Raw genomic sequence first — 22,363 nt, forward strand, 5'->3', positions numbered from 1 at the left:
GATGATTTTATCACTAAAATATCACATCACAACCATATAATATTACATCATCTCACATTTCTTGTCTTATTTTTAAGCTCATCTTATTTTGCCAAACACGTGTGGTAAAAAAACATTGGCCCCAATAATGTCGCGGAGCACCTAATCAGACAAACAATCTTGTCCTTGTGCAACTAAAAATTAATAATGAGATATGTATATAAAAATTGCAAAAGTCCAACACTTGGACTTTATGATGTGGGGCCTGTGATTCAATCAAGTGGGGTCCTAAACTTCAATCATGACGGCCGTGAGGCATCATTCGTTTTACAGTTCGGTTAGGTGCTGACGTGGCACCGTTTGGATGGCAGAACTTGGCCGCAACCAATGGGGATGCGGCTTCTCTAATACACCTTGGGTCCCACTTAGATGTCACAAAATTTTTTTGCCATCATGGCCAATTCTTGCTGGGTTTGCTTCTAATCCCCTGCAGACGCGGAGGATTGTATACCTTTTTCTCAGTCTTTAGATGGGGTCCACGTGGGCAGTCTGTATTGGTAATCAATCTCATCTTGTTTTCTAAATGACCAAAGTGTCCTTGACTTCATCACCATATGAACAATGCGGAATAGTTAATTTTTGACCATTTCCTATAGTGAGTCTTTGTCCTTCATTGATGTTCCATTGCGTTCTTAGTTTCGAACAATAAAAGACAAAATATATTACTATTCCTATCACAGAAAGCAGCACTCATACTGTGCGCGAATGAGATATTGTATTTATGGGGTTGTATTTTAATTTGTAACACTTCTGTTTTAAACTTTATAATAGATTTATACAAACTTAATTGTATTTTTGGAAAAATTTATGTAATCATCTCCAAAACGTTTGTCAAATGTTTTTGGAAAAATTTATGTAATCATCTCCACAACGTTTTTCAAATGTTTTTGGGCAAAACAACTCACATAATCATTGTCCTTGAAGCTGCGGGGCAGTTTAGGAATGGGAACTAGTAGAAATATCTAAAATGTATAATGTACCTGCCAGGAGTATGTCATACTCAAACTCAGAGTATGAATACAGATTTGGCCAAATGTGATAGAGATATTGTGCATAATCAATCATTTTGTGTAGAGAATTGTAGGAGAGAGGACCCTCTACCAGCTTTGAAAATTAAACCCTTCAATTTTAAAATGAAACATAGAGAAGAAGAAACTAAGAGACCGGCCCTAAAGGTTTCATGGCAAGCAAACGCCCTCCGAAAGTGTCAAAACCGAACCTTTTCGTGCCATGTAAAGGCCAATTCCCCATCCTAAACTTGACTATGGTCCCATGTTCAGTTGAATGGTCCATAGAAGAAATCGATATACCTTTTGTGTATGTGGTGCTTCTATATAAAGAGCTTAGATATTTTCAATGTAAAGCGTTTGTTAGTTTTGTTAAAGGCCCTTAAAGTTTGTTTTGAACTATATATTCAAATTGGAGTATTGGATATTTTACGGGATTTTTTTTTCGGCCCTGTAACTTAGTATAAGTAACCGGAGAGCAGAGTTAATTAATTTGGGTTATATATAATGATGGACTGCCCTAATTCTGCTAATTAGAATTTATAAAAAAGCGGCTTGTTTGTAAATTGAGGTCAGAATTCTAAAGTTTTGCTCTAAATTTATCTGTTGCGAGCTCTAGTCGTGTGTAAGGCAAGCTAGACAAACTATATGTAGCGGCGAGAAAGATATGGTTTCATTAGTATACATTTGTCAGTTATAAGTTGCAAAAATAAAGCATTTAGAGGGTGCTATTAATGAGTCTCATTATGAATAGAAATTAAGGATGAAAAATATTGATAAATCTGTCTTCATTAATTTTTTCTTAATATTATGTGTAAATAAAATAATATTATTTTCGGTTGATTATTTATATATTATTGTATATATAAATATTTTTATGTAGTTAAGACTTAAGATGATGTAAAATGAGATTCAAACATTTTGGTTACACACATATATGAAAAATAAGATTACAATGAAAATGATTTATGCATCAAATAAATTTACGGATTTATTTTATTTTATCTGCAACTTACTCAATAAAACAGTATGACAGTTAATATTCAACTTATATTAAAGCTTATGTGCCTGGATTCATTTCACAAAGACACTTTTGTTATAGTACAATTTCCATTCTACTGATGAAGCTGACTCAGAAGAGAATTTTGCGTTGAAATTTGATAACTAAATTGTGCTGCCTGAAATCAATTATTGGGAAGTTGGAAGTGGAGGCTTGGTAAGCAGTGAAAAATTAAACTCCAATTTCCCCACCATTGCATGGGCAGGGCAAGCCAGGGGGCCCTTTCACAAACGGGACGGTGGTGCATTTTGGTGCTCTATAATCATCATGGACTAGCCCTAGGGGTCACCTGATAGGCTATGATTCGTTCTATTAATGCCAAATTTGAGTGCAATCCACATTTTTTATGTCCATCCCTTGGTTTTCCCTTTCACACATGAGAAAGCTCGACTGCAGCGGTTAGGTCCATGTTTATACAATGACTCGCGGTCGCACAGGGAAACATGGTTGAAACTGAATCTTAAAATTCTTAAACTGTTGGACAAACTGTACATTTGTTTGAATAACAATTATTCTTTTGTTTCTGGTAAAAAAGAGTTGGAATAACAATGGCTTAGTGAGAATTCAATCATAATCCTCAAACAAATAATGAATATGATGACCAATGTCGGTTCAAAATATGCCACAAAATGACTATTATTACGCAAATATTACATACACTTGGCAACATTTTATAGTACACATTATTCCACGTACAATTTGTCACCATTTCTTTATAAAGACAGAAAAAATTAAAAAAAAAAAAACAAAGAGAGAATATTGCAAAAGGGCTTCCAGAACACTTACAAATTTAGATATCAAACGATGCTAACACATTTTCTTTCGACAACAGTTATGAATCATTCTTTTCGCTTTTTGCCTAGATATGGGCCGACGTCGCAAATCTCAAAGAATTGACTTTAACTAAGTGATTTCTGATACTAAATTACTATCTAATAATTGCCTTCTCATGGCCGTCTAATTGTTTCTTAATATGTGTTTGGCTTTCATAGCATCTGATACTACTTCTGTTATTCACATTTATTTTGTTAAATAATAGAAAAATATGGTTAAGTCTTTACCTAAAATTAAATAGTAACCACAACAGGGAGAGAATATATATATATGATTGCATTTTGGTTTATATGTCACCCTCAAAATAATAATGCAGATTACTACTATAATAAGATGAAAAGGAAACGAGAACAATATTTAATTAAAGGGATAAATATATATATAAGTGGATGCTGAACGATTATTACTATGATAAGATGAAAAGGAAACGAGAGCAATATTTAATTAAAGGGGTAAATATACATAAGTGGATGCAGAATGATTAGGATCATTCTTAGAAGATTATAAGAGTATTTATAGTATTGCCTAATGCATTATGTGATCTATAATTACTGCCAAAGTGCAAGTTTTGCTATCTGCAACTTGCTTCTCAGTGCTGACCTCTAAATTCAAGCAGTTTCCTTTTTCTTTTTGGATTATTAGCTGCTTTGTAACTAGATTAACAATGCGTAATTCACATTAAATTTATTATATGCCTTTGGCAATGTAACTTGCTTAGTGAATCTTTTAAGTGAAATTTTATTTTGATATCTTGAATTGTTACGAAATAAATACTTGTTATGTCTTGATTTTTTTTACTCAATCTACTCACATGTCAAAATGAAAAATCATTTATATTTTGAGATTTCCTTGATACCATACGATTAAGCCTAAATCATAATTGAATATTTTAAGCATAAATTTTTTATATGTGAGTATATTTTAAGCTAGGAATTTGTATAGTATAAGCTTATATGTTATATGTTTAAATAATCAAAAGATGTGAAAGGCATGCTATTGGAAAGTCAATTAAGCTTAGATGTGAAAGTCAATTATAAGGGTTGTCCGAGTTCACATTTTAAGCCCAAAAAGCATGCTATTGGATTGAACTATAAGGTTCTGCAGCCCATTTATAAATCAACTTAAATCCGACATGAAGCCCAACTTTGTCGTGTTCAGTTGATCAAGTAACAAAAGTTTTTTTTTTTTTTTTTTTATGTAATTTGTAAGGAAATAACCTGTTTGAACCGTAAAACCCAGCCACTGTGGCACCGCCGTGTGTGAGGGTTTTAAACAAAAGCAGCGGAAGACGTTTGTGTTTTGCTCCGTTATCGGCCTGCCACGCTTTCAGGAGGGGGCAAAACCTCAAAAACAAAATAAAAATCCTTGTTTCTCCTCCTCCTCCTTCTTCTTCTCCGCCTTTGTATCTCTACAACCTCTTTGGCAACGACACTCGAGATTTTGTCAATCTTTTCAGTTCACCTGGGAGTTTTCGTTTTCTGTATGCTTCGAGTTTCTGGCTTCGAAGCCTATGAAAGTTGTCAATTTTTTCAACTGGGTCAATCTCAATAATGCCTACTTTTCCTTCTTACTAATACTTGAAGCAAATTTTCATAATCCATCCACAGTTTCTAAACATGATAAAGAAGAGACTTCTTTCGTGTCACCTCTTCTTCAAAACCAGAAGAGCAATTACAACCTCAACTCTTCCACTGGACCCGTCATTTGCCGCCGTTTCATCCATCTGCACCGACCATAAATCCTTTTGCCTCTCCTTAACGGAGCAACTCATTAAACGCGGCTTACTGTCCTCTGCTCAGCAACTGATTCAACGCATTATTTCTCAGTCTTCGTCAGTCTCTGATGCAATAACAGCCGTTGATTTCGTCACTGCTCGTGGCTTGGACCTTGATTTATCCACATTCGGGGCTCTTATTAAGAAGCTTGTGCGATCAGGGTATCCTCAATTGGCCTATTCTCTGTACTCTGATAACATTATTCGTAGAGGTATCAATCCTGACCCCTTCATTGTCAATAGTATGGTTATATGTTTGTGTAAGTTAGGGAAGTTAGAGGAAGCTAGCACTCTTTTTGATAGGCTTTTAATGAATAATTCAAGTGAAAAACCTGCCTTTAATGCTCTTGTTAGGGAGCTTTTTGCACAAGAAAGGTTTCTGGATGTGTTTGATTACTTTGTTGCGATGAGTGATATTGGTGTTAATCTGGGTTGCTGGTATTATAATGGGTTGATTGATGGGCTCTGTCAAAAAGGGAACTTAGAAGAAGCAATTCAAATGTTTGATTTAATGCGTGAAACAGCAGGGTTGTCGCCTACACTTCATTTGTATAAGTCTTTGTTTTATGGTCTTTGCAAACATGGGTGGGTCCTTGAGGCAGAATTTTTTATAGGAGAAATAGAGTCGCAGGGTTTCTATGTAGATAGGACGATGTACACTTCATTGATAAAGGAGTATTGTAAGGATAGGAAGATGAAAATGGCGATGAGAATTTACTTGAGAATGCTCAAGACAGGTTGTGAGCCAGATAGTTATACTTATAACACGTTGATTCATGGGTTTGTCAAGATGGGTTTGTTTGATCAGGGTTGGGTGTTATACAACCAGATGATGGAGAAGGGACTGCAGCCTGATGTGATAACGTATCATGTTATGATTAGTAATTATTGCAGGGAAGGGAAGGTCAATTGTGCTTCTATGCTTCTGAACAGCATGGTCAGCAACAATTTAGCTCCTAGTGTACACTGTTACACAGTTTTAATCACTTCCTTTTACAAGGAGAATAGGCTAATGGAAGCAGGTGAACTTTATAAAAGCATGCTGACTGGTGGGATTGTTCCAGACCATGTTCTGTTCTTCACACTTATGAAGATGTATCCTAAGGGGTATGAGCTTCACCTTGCTCTTATGATTGTGCAGGCAATAGCCGTTAATGGGTGTGGGTTTGATCCTTTATTACTTGCAGTTTCTGATTCTGAAGACTTGGAGCAAAAAATTGAGCTTTTGATTGGCAAGATTGAGAAAACCAACTTGAGTTTAGCCAATGTTGCATTCACTATACTTATCAGTGCATTGTCTGAGGGACGAAAATTGGATACCGCTGTGCATTTCATGGATAAATTGATGAATCTAGGATGCATGCCTCTGCTTTTTACTTACAACTCCTTGGTGAAGTGTCTTTCTCAGGAGGGTCTTTTTGAGGATGCTAAATCCCTAGTTGATCTCATGCAAGATCGAGGTATTTTTCCAGACCAAGCTACTTATTTGATAATGGTAAATGAACACTGTAAACATGGGGATCTAGCATCAGCTTTTGATATCCTGGACCAAATGGAGGACAGGGGAATGAAACCTGGTGTTGCTATTTATGACTGCATAATAGGTTCTCTATGCCGACAGAAAAGGTTGTTTGAAGCTGAAGATATGTTCATAAGGATGCTTGAGTCTGGGGAGGATCCCGATGAGATTGTTTATATGACAATGATTAATGGCTACGCAAAGAATGGAAGACTCATTGAAGCCCGTCAACTATTTGAGAAAATGATAGAGGATGCTATTAGGCCAACTTCTCATTCTTACACGGCTCTGATTAGTGGGCTAGTGAAGAAAGACATGACTGATAAGGGATGTATGTATCTTGATAGAATGTTGGGTGATGGTCTTGTGCCAAATGTTGTACTGTATACCTCTCTCATCAATAATTTCTTGCGGAAGGGAGAGTTTGAATTTGCATTTAGATTAGTTGATTTGATGGACAGAAACCAGATTGAGCATGACCTGATTACTTATATTGCACTGGTCAGTGGTGTTTGCAGAAACATTACCAGCAGGAAAAGATGGTGCTCTATAAAGAGAAGTTCTGAAAGAGCAAGAGAAATGTTGTTCCGTTTGCTCCATTATAGATGTCTCCTGCCACGAGAAAAGAAGTTAAGAGTTTCTGATAGTTCTCCTGAAGCAATGAAATGCTTTGCATTGAAGCTCATGCAGAAGGTTAAAGAAACAAGGTTTATGCCAAATTTGTACCTCTACAATGGTATAATATCTGGATTTTGTTGGGCAGATAGGATGCAGGATGCATATGATCATTTTGAATTGATGCAAAAAGAAGGTGTCCGTCCTAATCAAGTGACTTTAACTATACTTATGGGTGGACATATTAAAGCTGGTGAAATTGATCATGCCATAGACTTATTTAATAAAATGAATGCAGATGATTGCACTCCAGATAAAATTGCGTACAACACTTTAATAAAAGGCCTTTGCCAGGCTGGTAGACTACTTGAAGCATTGTCACTTTTGCATGCGATGCACAAGAGGGGGCTCATTCCTAGGAAGGCCACTTATGAAAATTTACTTGCACATTTTTGTGCTAGTTATTTGTGCATCCCTGCATTCAAGATATTTGAAGAAATGCTTGCTTCTAATGTTGTGCCTCGACCATATAGTTATAACTGGTTGCTTTGTATTTTATGTGAACAAAAGAAATTGCGGGAAGCTTATATAGTATTTGATACAATGATTCAAAGGGGCAAATACCCTTTAAAATCAACAGAAAGGCTCCTGGCTGAGACATTAAGGAAACAAGGAGAATGTGACTTTGGTTTCATGATTCAAGATATAACCCCTGTGTAATTTACATAATTGGTAAGTAAATGTTGTTGCGTAAATTCTTACTTTTCTTTTACACTGTCACCATTGTTTTTCAGTTCTTTTATTTGAAATGTAGCTAAATGAACTTCAGGCTCTGGGAATGATGGATATTAATCCATCTCTTCAGCTGGCTGCTGGAACAAAGATGCTAGTTTGCTGTGACAGCAACCAGGTACTTTTTGCTTTCTGCAACTTGGACAAAAATTTTCAGATAAAAAGAAATTTATAAGTAATCATTCAAAACTTGGAGTTCTTGCATGTTAACAGTAACATCTTTGAAAAGGCTAAGTCCTTAGGTTAGCTCATGTTAATTTGATCTAGCTGCATGTGGTAATGCCTTGGCCTCTTTAACAAAGCCATTTTTGGAAGGAATAGCTATGATTCTATGTGTTAGTCCTTAATGACATGCTTTTTCAAATAGGATGCTTAGTTCTGAGCACATGATGAAAAACTTTATTGTTGAATAGCAGTCAAAGCAAAGGCTTGTGAATATTTTATTCAAGGTTTCATTATTACTTATAGCTCTGACTCTATTTTCTTTTTCTGTGGCTAAAGATTGAAAGCTTCTGTGCTGGTCTAGTACCATTGAAGACACGTTAAAAGGTGTTAGTTCATACAAGAGGATGGAATGTTGCTCAAGGTAAATAACCGTGTTTTCCTTATTGCTTTTATATTTTCTTTTATGTTTTCAAATGCTTATAGAAATAGTCTTTCTCTCTCGTTTCTTTTGGGCGTTTGCAGCCATGAGATCAAGGGAGAAAGTTTAAATTTAATCAGACATGACAGTATGTACAATGTAATTGTGATTTGTCTAGATTCTTCAGGTTCCTGTTTCTGTAGAACTTACTGGAAATCCAACATGAATATTTTATTTAAAACGTATATTGCATAAGGATTTTTTCTCTTGTCTAAAATACTTAATTTTTTGAAACTTCTGCTGATGGCAAGGTAAAAGTGGCATATCCTCAAAGTTTCCAATTGTTACAACTGATGATGTGGCTAACCTTAAAGTAGAAGCTGATATAAAATGAAGGATGTAAGAACAGCCATTTTACTGGCCATGAAGAACCACAAGTGTTTTTTGTTGCTGGCAAACAATATGATGCGGAGTTCTGGCTGTTGTGAACTTCTGATGAGATTCACCAGACTTCGCACTCTGCAACGGTGCAGATTTTTAACATATTGCAGGTGGATGTCAGCATAGATGGTTATGATGCGAAAGACTGCTGAAGACAAGTGCTATGCATTGGCTAGTCATACTACTTTTACAGGGTTTTCTTTTGACTGAAGAAGGGATTTAGCTATGAGACCACTGTTATACTTTGTGTATAATAGATGAATCTTCCTTGCAAATTTGAGGCTGATCTTATGCATAAATAGTGAAGGATGCCTTTTGTGCTTAGCAAGAATTTTTGTTGATTACTGGTGCATGCCTTCTTGTCATCATATATGTGTAATTTATCCCCCTTTCCCAGTTTGAAAGACAGATAGATACTGAATTGACTTGGATGATATGTTGTCAGTAGTAACTCAAATTAAACTTTTAAAGAAGTGAAATTATTTCTGTGTCTTGCTTGCCTTGAAAAAAAGGGAATTTTCCAGAGACTTGCTGAAAAATCACATTATATAATTATGTATGATCAACGAAGAATTCCTTGACATTGTCGCAAGGATTAAGTAAATTCACAAAGACACCGCAGCAATGAAAGAACAAAACAATATATTTTAAGAAACAAATTGAAAAGAGTGATGCACTGTGATAAACTCAAAGGCCAGAGGTGAAAGGTATCCCAGTGTCCGGCAACCATGATCTTCCAGCAATGAAGTTAGTTACTGTGAACTTTGATGCTTCAGTAGCGCTGGTTATAACTCGATAACCCTTCCATGTCACCCTTCTGCTCGTCGGAGCTGCTGGGCCAATATTTTTGTACTCTCCATAATACAGAGTGTTTAGAGCAAAGTCACCATCCCACTCGAACCAGCCTGCTGGATCCACCAAAGAATCAAGATAAGTTTGCATGAAAACAGTTCGTGAGTACTCTTTCCATGGCCGTCCTAGGAACGTTTTGAATGAAGAAAGCACCGGGGTAAGGTCATTGGCTGCCATTACTCGTGAATTGTGGATTGAAATGCCAGTATTTTGGTTAGGGTCGGTCCTGCCTTGGGCAGTGACGATGTTCTTTTGCTTATCCATTGGCCTCCTTGCATAAATCATGCAGTTTTGCAACACCACAGCTGCATTTCCGAAGATGAAGTCTACTGTGCCATATATGTAGCATTCCTTGTAGAACTGTCGCTGGGAATGGACGTAGAGCGTGTCTTGATATCCCTCGAAGCCGCAGCGGTAGAAGACCGAAAGATCAGAGCCTGATCTGAGGGCCACTGCTTGGTGGTTCTGCGGACCTGCGGTGTTGCGAAATGTTATGCCACGGGCAATGAACCCTTCACCAGTCACCGCTGAAATCCATAAATCAATTCCAAGAATTAGTTAAAACCTTATTAGCTGATTAAAACATTAAGAAGAATAATCAATGTAAATTTAGTTTTTCCTTTGCTTTTTAATTAGCATTTTATGTTAACATGATTTGTTCTCAATGAATCTTGGTAGGCCTGTATATGATCAAAGTCTATTACAGTATAATGATAACAACTAGATAGTAAAGGGGAAAGGAGGGTAGACATGCAGATGAGTAACAGTTTTCACCAAGAAAGAGATTTTTCTAAGGAATAAAAAACATATATAAACCATGTCGAACCAAACAACATCTCTCTGGTTGTAATATGTTTCAATCAGAAAAATCAGCTCCTGTGAGACAACAAAAATGCATATGTAATTAGAGGCAGTAGCAGTGAATTAAATTGAATTCCTTACCAACAGTTGCAGAGTTGAAAGTGGTGGAACCACCTCCAACACTCCTGCTGCCAGTGATAATTGTGTACCTCAAACTATCTCCAACCAACATGATATTCTTCAGTTTGTTGCCAATCTCAAGATTTTCCTTGTAAACCCCACGCTTCACATGTATCACAAATCTCCCACTTCCACTCCTTTTTGCAGCGGCGTCAAGCGCTTCCTTAATGGTCCTATGGTTCCCGGACCCGTCTTGAGCCACCACAAGATTTGGTGTTGGCGAAGACGACTGCAAGAGCTTTCTGTCGCCAGCCTTGAGCCACCTAGGAAAGCCGTGTTTATAAGTCTGCGGCACAAATGAAGCATTATTGTTCAAAGCCAAAGTATTGCTTATTAGCTTTGAGACATTATTGGACATAAGGGGCAATATGTAATCAGAAACTCCTAGCTCCACGAAGCCTGCCCGACAGGTTTCAAGGTTGGTCAGCGCAGTACTTAGCCAGGTTTGCACGTCGAAATCGGTGCATTTGGTGGAGTCTAAGGTTTGGTTGAGTTGAAGAATGGTTTCTTCGTAGAGTTTCAAGCAATCAGCCCATGCAGCCTTCTCCTTGTCATTTCTACATTTCTTCCCGAGCCCCTTGTTGTGACTCTGAGCATTGAGCGCACGGTCGAGGGCTATTTGGACTGCCATTTTGCGGAACTCAGATTTTTGCTTAGGCACGTAGCTTTTGCCTTTCTGGCGCATGAAATACTTACAAGGCTGAGGGTTTGGGGTTCTGTCGCACCAATAGTCTATCCCATTGGTGACTACAGAAGACAGGGTTGGCGGAACCAATGAAAAGGACATGAAAATCACAAACAAAGCAAGCTTAGTCGCCATTGATTGGATTATTTTCGAACTCAATTTGTTTCTACAGGTTGCAACATGTCATGATTTTGCAAAATGGTTCGTTATATAGGAGAAAGAAGACTGCCTGTGCACGTTGACAGGGTGGCAAAAGTTTGAACATTGGAAAATGACAGTAACCAAATATAGCATACCAAGTTTAATAAAATAATGATTCAAACAATGTAAACTGTTCTCCTATTGTTAATAAATGATATCTTGTTTTCTAATTAGTTAATTCAACATTTGTTGTTATGTTGTGCAAGTACACTTCATTAATTTATTGTAATCTATGGGGGTGTGTTAATTAATTATGCTTACCCAAGGAACCTGTTGGCTGAAAGTTGCAAAGATTTTCTACGCCTTAAATTTTTTAGGAACACACACGTCTTTCTTTTCTTTTATTCTTTGCTGGATTAAGCATTGACAATTTGATGCAAAATAGCTCTGATTACTATATCAGTTTTTCGTTAGAGCATTCTTATCCCGTCCGATTACTTGTACAATCCTAGATAGCTAGGAGCATTTCTAGAAGACATAAAATTAACCAATGGTCATTAATTTTCTTATTTGTAATCTTTCTATTTGGTAAGCTAGTATAATCTATAGAAGAAAAATAAAGTATATATAATATAATATGGATGTTAGTAGTGTTCAGCTTTCCACCTCCTTCCTAGTTGAATCTTGAATCGTTAGAGTAATCCTTTAGGCTGGTGTTTGACGTTAGCAGCATCAATCTTCCCTTGCTGCCCAAAGATTAAGCTGTCCTGTCCGTACTCTCTCCTCCTTCATAGATGTATGCAATTTGCGATTTAGCATTGGATATTTTGACTTTTCTTATGTTGTTGACTTTGAATTGTCCAATGGCAGGGACAAAAACGCGTTAGTGATCTAGCGGTTTATTAATCACGAACAAAGAACTTTGATTCTGTCAATAATTGGGGGGCTTGGTTTTCCCATTTGTAAAATTATATTCAAAGATCTCGATGGAAAGTTGACATATTAAGAGATCATTATTGATCAACCATTCCCTCTATGGTTTATCATTTCTAAAGGGGTGGAAGCTATCTGAGAATTTTGATTAAGCAAGCAAACGTGACTCTCTGGTCTCACACAGAGTAGAAAAACTCAAAGCATTGTTTCTATATATCATTTTACAATCTCAACAGTTTGTCCAATAGCTTTGAAAATCAAACAAAATAAAGTACAGCTTTAGGATTAGCTGGAAGCAATTGTTACCCATGTCAATCTCATTCAAATAGACTAGGATATGCTTTCATCGGTTGTCTGGATGTTTTCTTTATGGACAAATGATTAGAGTATTAGAAATGGTTATCACTTATTCTAATTTCTCATACAAATAGACTAGGATGCTTTCAAACAATATAATTCTATGAAATTTGTTTCGTTTAGGGGAATAAAAGCATTATCATGGGGCAATTTAATTTTGTTTTTAATCTTCCTAAGGCAACAATTAATTTGTATATGCATGTGCAAGGCAATGGTGGTGGTTGCGTGGCCTAAACTATAATTACTATTAGTCCATTCAAAGTTTGGTTCATGTATAATTAAATGATGGCAATGAATGGTCACTATAGATACTTCCAGAAGAACTTCTTTTAATTAAATAATTTTTATCTGTAAATAATATTCTTCCAACTGCTCTCTCTCTCTCTCTCTATATATATATATATATATATATATTATGTATATTGGGCTTTCATTGTAGTACGGAGGGATAAGATGAAGAATTCAAGATGGTTCCATGAACAACCAATTTTTCTAAATAATAATGCTAAACCAGAACCGGTCAAATGCGTAGCTGTTGTACTCTAATTATCATCACAAATTATAATGTAAGGCTGTGAGTGTTGCCATTGCGCATGCTTGGATTTGTCTTTCTATGTCCTGGACAAAACCCCTTCTTATTTTATGGGCCCTTTCAGCTGATTAACAGTTGGGCTTTGGGCCTGGTTTTCTGGGTTTTCTTGGGCTCTTTCTCTGTCTGTTAACTTGCCCGCGGGCTATAGGCTTTCAGCTCATCTTCGGCTCCTTCCCGCCCTTTTACTCAAGTTTTTTCACCCAATTCAGTGCATACACAATTCTTGACCCTGATAGATAAGAAATCGGTAGGCCAGGCCCAGATTCTATTGATTAGAAAGTTATAAATTCAGTATTAATCATTTAATTTCCTACATCCACATATTAATATATATTATAGTATCAAAGAAAAATAATTTCAAATGCTTATTATTCATAATTAACTTAAGAATGTATTCACAATGAACAGAAAAATCAAGTAAAAAAATATAATGAATAATGATAATTCTGCCCTGTACACATATAGGAGGACATTTTCAGAGGCCTGCAGTGAATGGCACACCAGTTGCCGGGAGCCATGACCCGCCAGCAATAAGGCTATTAACAGTGAAACGTGACGCCACATTTGGGCTAGTTATTACATGAAAACCTCGCCATTTGACCCTATATCTAGTAGAAGAAGCTGGGCCATTATTCTTGTACTCTCCGTAATACAATGTGTCAAGGGCAAAGTTAGAATCGCCCCATTTCGACCATCCTGCAGGACTAACTAAGCTGCCGAGGTAAGTTTTTAGGACAACTGTTCGAGAATACTTCTGCCATGGCCTCCCTAAGTAGGTTTTAAATGAACGAACCACTGGCTTAAGATCATTTGCTGCTAAAATTCTTGAATTATGGATTGCGATCCCGGTGTTCTGGTAAGGGTCACCACGGCCTTGTGCTGTGATTATGTTTGCCTGGCCCTTTAAGGGTTTTCTGGCAAAGATTGAGCAGTTTTGTAAGACTACTGCTGCATTGCCAAATATGATGTCTATAGTGCCATAGATGTAACACTCTCTGTAGAATTGTCGCTGTGAATGTACCATGAGGGTGTCCTGATATCCCTGTATGGCACATCTGTAGAAGACCGAGAGATCCGATGCTGAACGGAGGGCAACTGCTTGACCTTTTGTTGGACCGGCTGTGTTGCTGAATGTAATGTCCCGAGCAATGAATCCAGGGCCATCAATGCCTACAGTCAGATACTTAAAGTTTAGTCATAAAAGGAGATCATGCAAAGAACAGCTTGAGACCCTGAAAAGTCTCAGGTTGAAAATCACCCTTGAAAAGTTCAATGCATTATAAAATAGTAGTACTACTCAAATAACAAAAGAGATGGAGGAAAGAAAAATTCCTACCGGCAGTAGCAGAGCTGTAGGTTGTGTAACCTGTTTTAACACTCCTGCTGCTGGTGATTATTGTGCGTTTCATGCCATCACCAATCAGCATAATGTTAGAGTTAGTATTGACAACCTCAATATTCTCCCTATAAACACCTTTTTTCACATATATGATAAACCTGCTGGTCCTTCTCCTCTTTGCTGCAGCATCCAGAGCAGCTTGAACGGTCTTAAAATTTCCTGAACCATCTTTTGCTACCACAAGATGTGCCTTTACTTTTGTCGATGCGGATGCTAGTAGCCACCTGTCGTGCCTCGAAAGCCAACCAGGAGAAACTTCTGTATGGTTTTTCATATGCAAGAAAACCCCATTAACGGCTAAACTATTACTAATAAGCTGGGATATGTTGTTGGATGTTATAGGCGTAGAGAAGTCTGAAACATTGAAATCCATGAACCCCGCTTCGCATGTTTGGATATTGGTCAAGGCTGTGCTAAGCCAAGTTTGTGCATCAAAATCACTGCAGCTAATCCTCCTCCCGGTCTCTAGGCCTTGTAGAGTAAGGTTGAGTTGAAGAATGGTATTATCGAAAAGTTTGAGACAATCCCGCCATGCCGCCTTCTGGTGTCGACTCTCACAACTCTGTCCAAACTCCAAGACATTCTTTTCGGCCACGACGGCTCGATCCAAGGCTACTCGGACTATCATCTTCCGAAATTCAGTCATATGTTCGGGTGCAAAACGGTGGGAGCCGTGGCGCATGAAATATTTGCATGGTTCAGGGTGAGGCGTTTTGCTACACCACCATGTTATATTGCTTCGACTACCCCTGGCGAGCGCAGTGGAGAAAATTGAAGAGAATGATATTAAAAAGATTAACAATATCTTGACCTCCATGGCCAATGGTGATCCCTTTTTGCTTTCTTTTATATGGTGATTGAGTTTTAAAGTTCATATCTTAGTAAGGGATATCTTTAAGTAGTAGGAGAAAAGGATGTGAACTGATTGACGAGATTGTTTGCAAAACAGGGAATGACATAATAAATGCAAATGCAAGATACAAAGAAGATGCACTAAAAAGTTTTCTTTGCTTGCTAACTATGTAGTATTACTATTAAATAACATTATGCTATCATTCTTTACGTAAACAGGAAATAGCACATTAGTATTATCGATCAAGGAAACCAGAGACTTAAAAACTTTTTTGGGAAAAAAAAAAGAACCTTGGATTGTCAGGAGAAAAACGAGTTGAATGGACATTTGAGTTTGCCATGTCAAATTATTTTCAGGCCGGTGATAATTAACTAATATGATAGAAACACTTTGACTTGTGACAATGTCATATATGAGATTGCTTGAATTCATTAATTTGCTTAATGTCAACTTAAGGACCATTTCCAGTATCTTGCTCTTTATTCCCGGTTGTTCTCTTTTCTGCTACTCTGACATGGCAAAATGTTGATCAATTTTTAGTTTCCTTGCCAACGAATGAATGGCTACTGTTAATTAAGCTGCAAACTGCAAATCATAGCTGTTTAAGCAAATGGTTGAGTGGACTTCAGATATTCAGAACATGTTCCTTACACAAAGAGGTACGAATTAGTTATTATTATTATTATTTTTATGTGTACTTGTTTGAGTATGTTGAGCTCATGTAAATTGGAAGCAAACAGTTCCTTGAAAGGAAGCAACCATTATTCTTCCATCGCTCGTGTCCACACGACCATAAAAGCTGGCGGCACCATGTGCTTTGTAAATTGCAGTTTAAGCAAACTGTTCACTTTACAATTCAATCAAATGAAATTTCAAAGAAATCGATCGCTGGAAGGATATACAAGTATGTTACAATTACTTCTAATTTGAATAAGTAATTGTTCGAGTATTAAAATATCCATCTGCAAGGGATGTCAAAAATTCAAAGTCTGACAAATAATTTTGATCTTCAGCAATGGAAACAAGTACTGAAGCAATGGGGAAAAGCTTGCTTAAAATTTGCCCTGTTTGACTTGACTCTCGGTATATTTCTATTCAAAAGTTGTAGATTGAATTCTTGTTGGAGAGGGAACAATGCCCCTTGTGCTATGCGCAAAGGCTATCAATTTGCTTTGAGCAAGAGCAATGCCTCCAAGATGTTGAATAGATTTCAGGGGAACATGATCGCCAAAGACCATCATCCTTTTAGAATTAAAAAGGGAAAGCAAACGACCATTAGCATCCCCTTTTAACCATCCCTCCATAAGTCATGATGCGGCATGTGATTGTTACTTGTTTGAACATACTACTACCACTACTACTCCAAAGGGTTCTTCAATCATATATTTGGTACTTGGTAGGTACAACCACATCATCTTTGGTTTTTGAAATGTCTCTTGAATTTGTCTCATTTACTACTAAATTTTAATTCTTCTTAAAAGACTTACACTTCATATACTCTTTAGTATTATTTGAGACCTAAAATAATTTTAGTCTATTTCGATGTTATATTTCAAAAACAATTCTAATTTAAGTGAAAATTTGTTTTTTCCTAACTAATTAAAAAAAGAAGAAGAGCGAGCCCCTTCTTATAGCATTGACACATTAGATTTATCCTTACATAACCTCTTTCAAGTATGTTATATCCATTGAAGTAATTTCATAATAATTCATCTGTTTGAATTTTATAATAATAAAAGTAGCAACTCCTGTGTGGTGGGTTGGGCACCATTTGTTATCGAATGGGCTTAGATCAATCTTTTCTGTATTGGGCTTACTTAAAGGGCCTCACCTTGTTCTAATAGTAGCATACCATGTAAGGTGAGCCCACATCTTCTTGGACATGTTTTTGGAGCCCAAGTTACTTTGGCCTAAATCTTTTCCCCTGACTTGGACTTCGAATGTCAATGGTCATTGGGCTACGGAGTGCACCTGAATCTATGCTATGGAAGCCGGCCAGCAAGGGGAATTGAAACTTGGAAGAGACTAGGATCGAATAAAGAAAAAAGAAGGGCAAAAATTTTTTGGTATAAAAGTAACTTACAGGTAAGTTGCGATAGGAGCCCGCCACAGAGGGTTTGGCCCCAGATATTTAAACCGAAAGGCGGCGTTGCTTTCCTAGTTATAAAAGATTGTTAATTAAATCCAATTACCAATATATATGTTGGTGACCAAATCCCTGGATATAGTTAATTTAATGCGAGAAAATCTAAATACCAAGGTAAAGTTTATCCACCAGTAATTTACTTCTCATATACCAATATGTTGGTCACTCTCGTTGTAATTGTACATATCTTGAAATTTAATACAAAGTGCCTATCTTTCAAAAAATAGAAATTTGATTTATACGAGCTTGGAAAAATAAAAACCTTATATTAATATGATGAAATACATTTTACTGTATGCAAATTGACTAATAAAAAGGAAGGGATTTCAATTAATTGATTAATGATTGTACTTTAACATATAACAGAAGTATTATTATTATGAGTCTGATAGACAAAGGCAAAACGTAACCAAAATTCGATATATATACACTGAAACTAGCGCTCACCACCGTACACGCAGCCTCCGCTCGTGCCTTCCTGCTATAAGTCTTTCTGTTTGAAAAGAAATCTCTCTTTCAAGGACTAAAGAATTGCAAGCTTCACTACAAAGTGATTGGTGATCTTTAGTCTTTCTTTATTTCATAGTCCATATATAGAAACATTCATCTTAATTTGAAATTGAAGCACTAAGGCAAAAACGTGTATATATGCATTTCTTCCATGGACAGAAAGAAGTAGAGAGAAAGAGATTAAAGGGATTAACTGAAACTCTTTAAGACAACGGAAACGCTTAATCATGAGTCTATTACAAAGGCTATTAGTGTTTGGAGTGGTGGCAATGGCGGTGGGATTGGTGGCAAGGGTAGCTTCGCATGATTATGGTGACGCATTAACAAAGAGTATCTTGTTCTTTGAAGGCCAGAGGTCCGGAAAGTTACCCCTTACTCAAAGGATGACCTGGAGGAAGGATTCTGCCCTTCGCGATGGCTTTGAGATTGGTGTAAGTCTTTCTTTGTTTCCCTCTCAGGCAAAGCTTGGAATTTCCCAAGGCAATTTGTCCAAAGAAGTGCATGATAAGAGCAGATAGTTTATGCATGTGAACACTAATCAAATTAGCTCCCAACTCTAACGATGATGATTTACATTATCAAGAGTTTTAAAGCGTCAAGCAAAATGATGAAATGAGCAGTGACGTAAAGAGCAATTGCTATTTGTTTTGTAATTTGCACATGTTTGATTCAAGCAACCATGTGCTAATAAAGATCTTTGGATGAGTTATGTTGGACTAACTGTAAGTGTTAAATATTTATGTGCCATCATATGCGTGTGTCAAGTTCTTTTATGTCATGACATTCGTGCTTGATATAAGTATAAGAGAATTTCTTTCTTTTTTTTAAAAAAAATTAATAATAACTTTAGACTGTGATAATAGCAAGATTTGATATATTTCTTATTCCCAAATCTTTATATTTACGTAAAATAAACTTTTAAAAAATGTAGAATTAAAATAATTTCTGCACTTTTTATATGTGCTTTTTTCATTCTCAGGTTGATTTGGTGGGAGGTTACTATGATGCTGGTGATAACGTTAAATTCAATTTTCCAATGGCTTTCTCCATAACTATGCTAGCTTGGAGTGTACTAGAGTTTGGCCAATCCATGGGCTCAGATCTGCAACATGCATTGGAGGCAATTCAGTGGGGAACCGAGTACTTCCTTAAAGCCACAAGCATCCCTGGCTTTGTCTTTGCTCAAGTTGGCGATCCTAATGGTGATCACAACTGCTGGGAGAGGCCCGAAGACATGGACACCCCTAGAACCCCATATGCAGTCAGTAAAAAGTTTCCAGGGTCAGAAGTTTCGGCTGAGATAGCTGCTGCGCTTGCAGCCTCTTCAATGGTGTTTAGATCTATTAATCGTGAATATTCCGCTAGGCTCCTCAAAAGAGCAAGAATGGTAAGTGGTAGTACTAATTTCTACAGTATTTTCAATTATAGCTGGGAACATGTTCAATGAGTAACAATTGTGCTCGGATTATAGGTTTTCGAATTTGCAGATACGTACAGGGGATCATACAATGATAGCCTTGGACCATGGGTGTGCCCATTTTACTGCGATTACAGTGGATATGAGGTTAGTGCCCTCTCTGGGGAAACGATAAACGTTCAAATTCTCCAGTACAATTACTCACCTTCAGTCACAAATCTCGAACTTAACGCCTGAGTGGAACTGGAAATGCATTACAGGATGAATTACTCTGGGGAGCCACATGGTTATTCAGGGCAACTAAGGCTCCCTATTATTGGAATTATGTTTTGGACAACATTAACAACTTGGAGAAGAGTAGTAGCTATGCGGAATTTGGATGGGATGCCAAGCACGCTGGGATCAACATACTTGTTTCCAAGGCAAGTATATATATAAATTTACTGAATTTTTCTTCTTGAAAGAAAGTCTCGGAAACTTTTCAACTCAATCTAATATTCGTTCTTTTCTCCACTGGCAGTTGATTAAGAGTCAAACTCCTTCTGTTATCAATGCCGACAAGTTTGTGTGCTCTCTGTTACCTAATTCACCGACTGCATCAGTCTCCTACACACCAGGTAAATTATTAATTTTCTCTTACCAAAGCCAATAGTATTAGGCATTGGAATTTAAAGTTTTTCTTTGAACGCACCAAGTGGCCTTAATTAGGAACTTCTACTAAAGATGCATAACAGAAGGGATTTCTTTTTAAATAAACAAAAAAAAACAAAGGGTAGAACAAATCCAAATTCTTTATACTTGATAGTGATGGTTCAAGATAGTATTTTAAAATTTTAAAATTTTAAAATTTTAAAATTTTAAAATAAAAAATAAAAAAACCTATTATTTTAAAATTTTAAAGGCTTATTTTTTTTTGCAAAAAGTTTAACTAATAAATATGTCAAAAATTAAAATATTTGACCTTAAAAAGTCAAAGAGGAAGTATATCAACTAATCCAAGACTTTCTTGTGTTTACTTTATTTTTTTGGAGACCAATGACTGGAATATAAATATATAAAAGAAAGGGTAACTACCTTTTCTATAAACCTTCATATTTTAGTGAAGGCAGAATTTAATCCTAGATTCTTAATTCTTTCTTAGACTGACAGCATTTGAAATTACTTGTTTTTTTTAAATAATGTTCAATTCTGGCTTATTTTGAAGTGTATATTTACCTATGGCTTAATTTGGGTGCAATTTAATAATTTCCAAAATTCAACAATAGTAATTGTTAGTCCTTAATTGTTTTTATTGGAAAATACATAATATATATCTCATCAGGTGGACTCATTATTAAACCCGGAGGAAGCAATATGCAGCGTGTAACTGCCTTATCCTTCCTTCTGCTTGTGTACAGTCGCCCTCTAAGTAAAGCCAATCGAGTGATCTATTGTGGCGATGATATTGTTGCCACGCCTGCCAGGCTTGTTCAAGTTGCAAGAAGCCAGGTATATATGAAATCAATACCTAAGCCCAACTTCATGAAATAAACACCAATCAAAAACCATATCAGTCCAAATGTTTTTCGGAATTTGGTGCAGGTGGATTACATATTAGGAAGTAATCCATTGAACATGTCATACATGGTGGGATATGGCAAGAAGTTCCCGGAAATGATACATCATCGGGGCTCGTCTTTGCCTTCGATTAGTCAACATCCTCAACACATTGACTGTGGAGGCGGAGGAACCTATTTTTCTAGCGACAATTCTAACCCCAATTTGCTAACAGGAGCTGTTGTCGGAGGACCTGATGTTAAGGATTCTTATGATGATTCCAGAGCCGATTTTAAACACTCGGAGCCAACCACATACATCAATGCACCTCTCGTCGGCCTCTTGGCTTACTTCAAATCACATTAGCATTCAGCTCTTATAGAATTTCTAGCAACTGGTTTTGATTTATGGAAACATGTAAATTTACTAGATTTAGAGGTGGAAATGTGTAGCAAGTAGCTGTCAATCCCAGTTTATATATATGGAATGAATTAATTACCAGGGAATATAAACGATTGTCAATTTTTATATACAGGTCTGCAATTTAATGTTTGATTCTATAAAAGGTTAAAGTTTATTTAATGAAATTAAATTGTACTGCCTTTTTCAGCTGAATTTATGTGTCTTTTTTGAACAAAAAATGGAATAAACTTGGCAAAGTTGGTGTATTATCTCCTTGTCTAAAGAGTAAAATTCGAATTCTCCTTCCCTCAATTATATAAAAAAAAAAAAAAACTTGACAAAGCTGCAGCAAATTTAACGAGAATAAAGAACAAATTTACTCAGACCAAAAAGAGGTAGAAAGCAAATTAATGGCTGGAAAAACTTTCCAAAACCCATTTAATTGCATGCTGGATTGAAAGCAGTTATACTTGTACAGTGACTATATTACAAGCTTCATTCATGCAAACATGACAACATGATACAACAGAAAAGAAAGAAACAAGAGCATCTCAAACTTGATTCCCCCATATATTAATGCCAACACATCATGGAATAATTACTGTCTGACCATACAGCAAAAGATAGCTTTTTAGAAGAGAACCAATTAAAAATGTAAAAAAAAAAAAAAAGAAAATATGGAAAAATGACAACACACATATCCAAAGGGTCATGGATGAGCTGTACATTTTCTATAGATTAATTAATTTCTCTAATACCTTGCCTTGCTGTGGTTATACGTTCTAATTGCAAATCATTATCTTTTATCTCTCCTGTATTTGCTCTTAACTCATCTAATTATTATACTATTTAATACTATTTTGCTAACTATGCATAACCAGGGTACATTAATGGT

General features: G+C 36.5%; 4 protein-coding genes across 6 annotated transcripts; 2 read left to right on the forward strand and 2 right to left on the reverse strand.

Moving 5' to 3' along the window:
- Nucleotides 1-4,134: 4,134 nt before the first annotated feature.
- LOC18605370 (Tetratricopeptide repeat (TPR)-like superfamily protein) lies at nucleotides 4,135-9,032 on the forward strand. 3 transcript variants are annotated; one of them, XM_088804433.1, is made up of 5 exons: nucleotides 4,824-4,926; nucleotides 5,069-7,580; nucleotides 7,663-7,758; nucleotides 8,142-8,226; nucleotides 8,535-9,032. In XM_088804433.1, the coding sequence occupies exon 2, from the start codon at nucleotides 5,121-5,123 to the stop codon at nucleotides 7,566-7,568; it is 2,448 nt and encodes an 815-aa protein (XP_088660559.1). In that variant the 5' UTR covers nucleotides 4,824-4,926; nucleotides 5,069-5,120; the 3' UTR covers nucleotides 7,569-7,580; nucleotides 7,663-7,758; nucleotides 8,142-8,226; nucleotides 8,535-9,032. The 3 variants fall into 3 exon arrangements, with proteins under 3 accessions (XP_007038410.3, XP_007038409.3, XP_088660559.1); XM_007038348.3 differs by having other exon boundaries at nucleotides 4,135-7,580; XM_007038347.3 differs by having other exon boundaries at nucleotides 4,135-7,580; nucleotides 7,678-7,758.
- A 160-nt stretch (nucleotides 9,033-9,192) lies between these two features.
- On the reverse strand, nucleotides 9,193-11,368 carry LOC18605372 (pectinesterase 2-like). The gene is made up of 2 exons (XM_007038351.3): nucleotides 10,459-11,368; nucleotides 9,193-10,043 (listed from the first exon to the last, which is right to left on the reverse strand). The coding sequence occupies exons 1-2, from the start codon at nucleotides 11,315-11,317 to the stop codon at nucleotides 9,352-9,354; spliced, it is 1,551 nt and encodes a 516-aa protein (XP_007038413.3). The 5' UTR covers nucleotides 11,318-11,368; the 3' UTR covers nucleotides 9,193-9,351.
- A 2,204-nt stretch (nucleotides 11,369-13,572) lies between these two features.
- LOC18605373 (putative pectinesterase/pectinesterase inhibitor 33) lies at nucleotides 13,573-15,537 on the reverse strand. The gene is made up of 2 exons (XM_007038352.3): nucleotides 14,542-15,537; nucleotides 13,573-14,375 (listed from the first exon to the last, which is right to left on the reverse strand). The coding sequence occupies exons 1-2, from the start codon at nucleotides 15,419-15,421 to the stop codon at nucleotides 13,681-13,683; spliced, it is 1,575 nt and encodes a 524-aa protein (XP_007038414.3). The 5' UTR covers nucleotides 15,422-15,537; the 3' UTR covers nucleotides 13,573-13,680.
- A 2,803-nt stretch (nucleotides 15,538-18,340) lies between these two features.
- On the forward strand, nucleotides 18,341-21,572 carry LOC18605374 (endoglucanase 8-like). Its single transcript, XM_018117601.2, has 7 exons — nucleotides 18,341-18,544; nucleotides 19,093-19,500; nucleotides 19,585-19,677; nucleotides 19,791-19,952; nucleotides 20,051-20,147; nucleotides 20,852-21,018; nucleotides 21,112-21,572. Exons 1-7 carry the CDS (start codon nucleotides 18,341-18,343, stop codon nucleotides 21,430-21,432), a joined length of 1,452 nt encoding a protein of 483 aa, XP_017973090.2. The 3' UTR covers nucleotides 21,433-21,572.
- The last annotated feature ends 791 nt before the right edge of the window (nucleotides 21,573-22,363 follow it).

The sequence above is a fragment of the Theobroma cacao genome, chromosome 3 (genome assembly GCF_053813885.1).
Source record: "Theobroma cacao isolate CCN51 chromosome 3, ASM5381388v1, whole genome shotgun sequence".
In the NCBI taxonomy this organism is placed as follows: Eukaryota; Viridiplantae; Streptophyta; class Magnoliopsida; order Malvales; family Malvaceae; genus Theobroma; species Theobroma cacao.

Coding starts and splice junctions, on each gene's coding strand:
- LOC18605370 (XM_007038348.3), top strand. CDS start 4,557: ATGATAAAGAAGAGACTTCTTTCGTGTCACCTCTTCTTCAAAACCAGA.
- LOC18605372 (XM_007038351.3), bottom strand. CDS start 11,317: ATGGCGACTAAGCTTGCTTTGTTTGTGATTTTCATGTCCTTTTCATTG. Junction 10,044..10,458: donor TTTCAACTCTGCAACTGTTG/GTAAGGAATTCA, acceptor TATGGATTTCAG/CGGTGACTGGTGAAGGGTTC.
- LOC18605373 (XM_007038352.3), bottom strand. CDS start 15,421: ATGGAGGTCAAGATATTGTTAATCTTTTTAATATCATTCTCTTCAATT. Junction 14,376..14,541: donor CTACAGCTCTGCTACTGCCG/GTAGGAATTTTT, acceptor ATCTGACTGTAG/GCATTGATGGCCCTGGATTC.
- LOC18605374 (XM_018117601.2), top strand. CDS start 18,341: ATGAGTCTATTACAAAGGCTATTAGTGTTTGGAGTGGTGGCAATGGCG. Junction 18,545..19,092: donor GCGATGGCTTTGAGATTGGT/GTAAGTCTTTCT, acceptor TTTCATTCTCAG/GTTGATTTGGTGGGAGGTTA. Junction 21,019..21,111: donor TTCAAGTTGCAAGAAGCCAG/GTATATATGAAA, acceptor AATTTGGTGCAG/GTGGATTACATATTAGGAAG.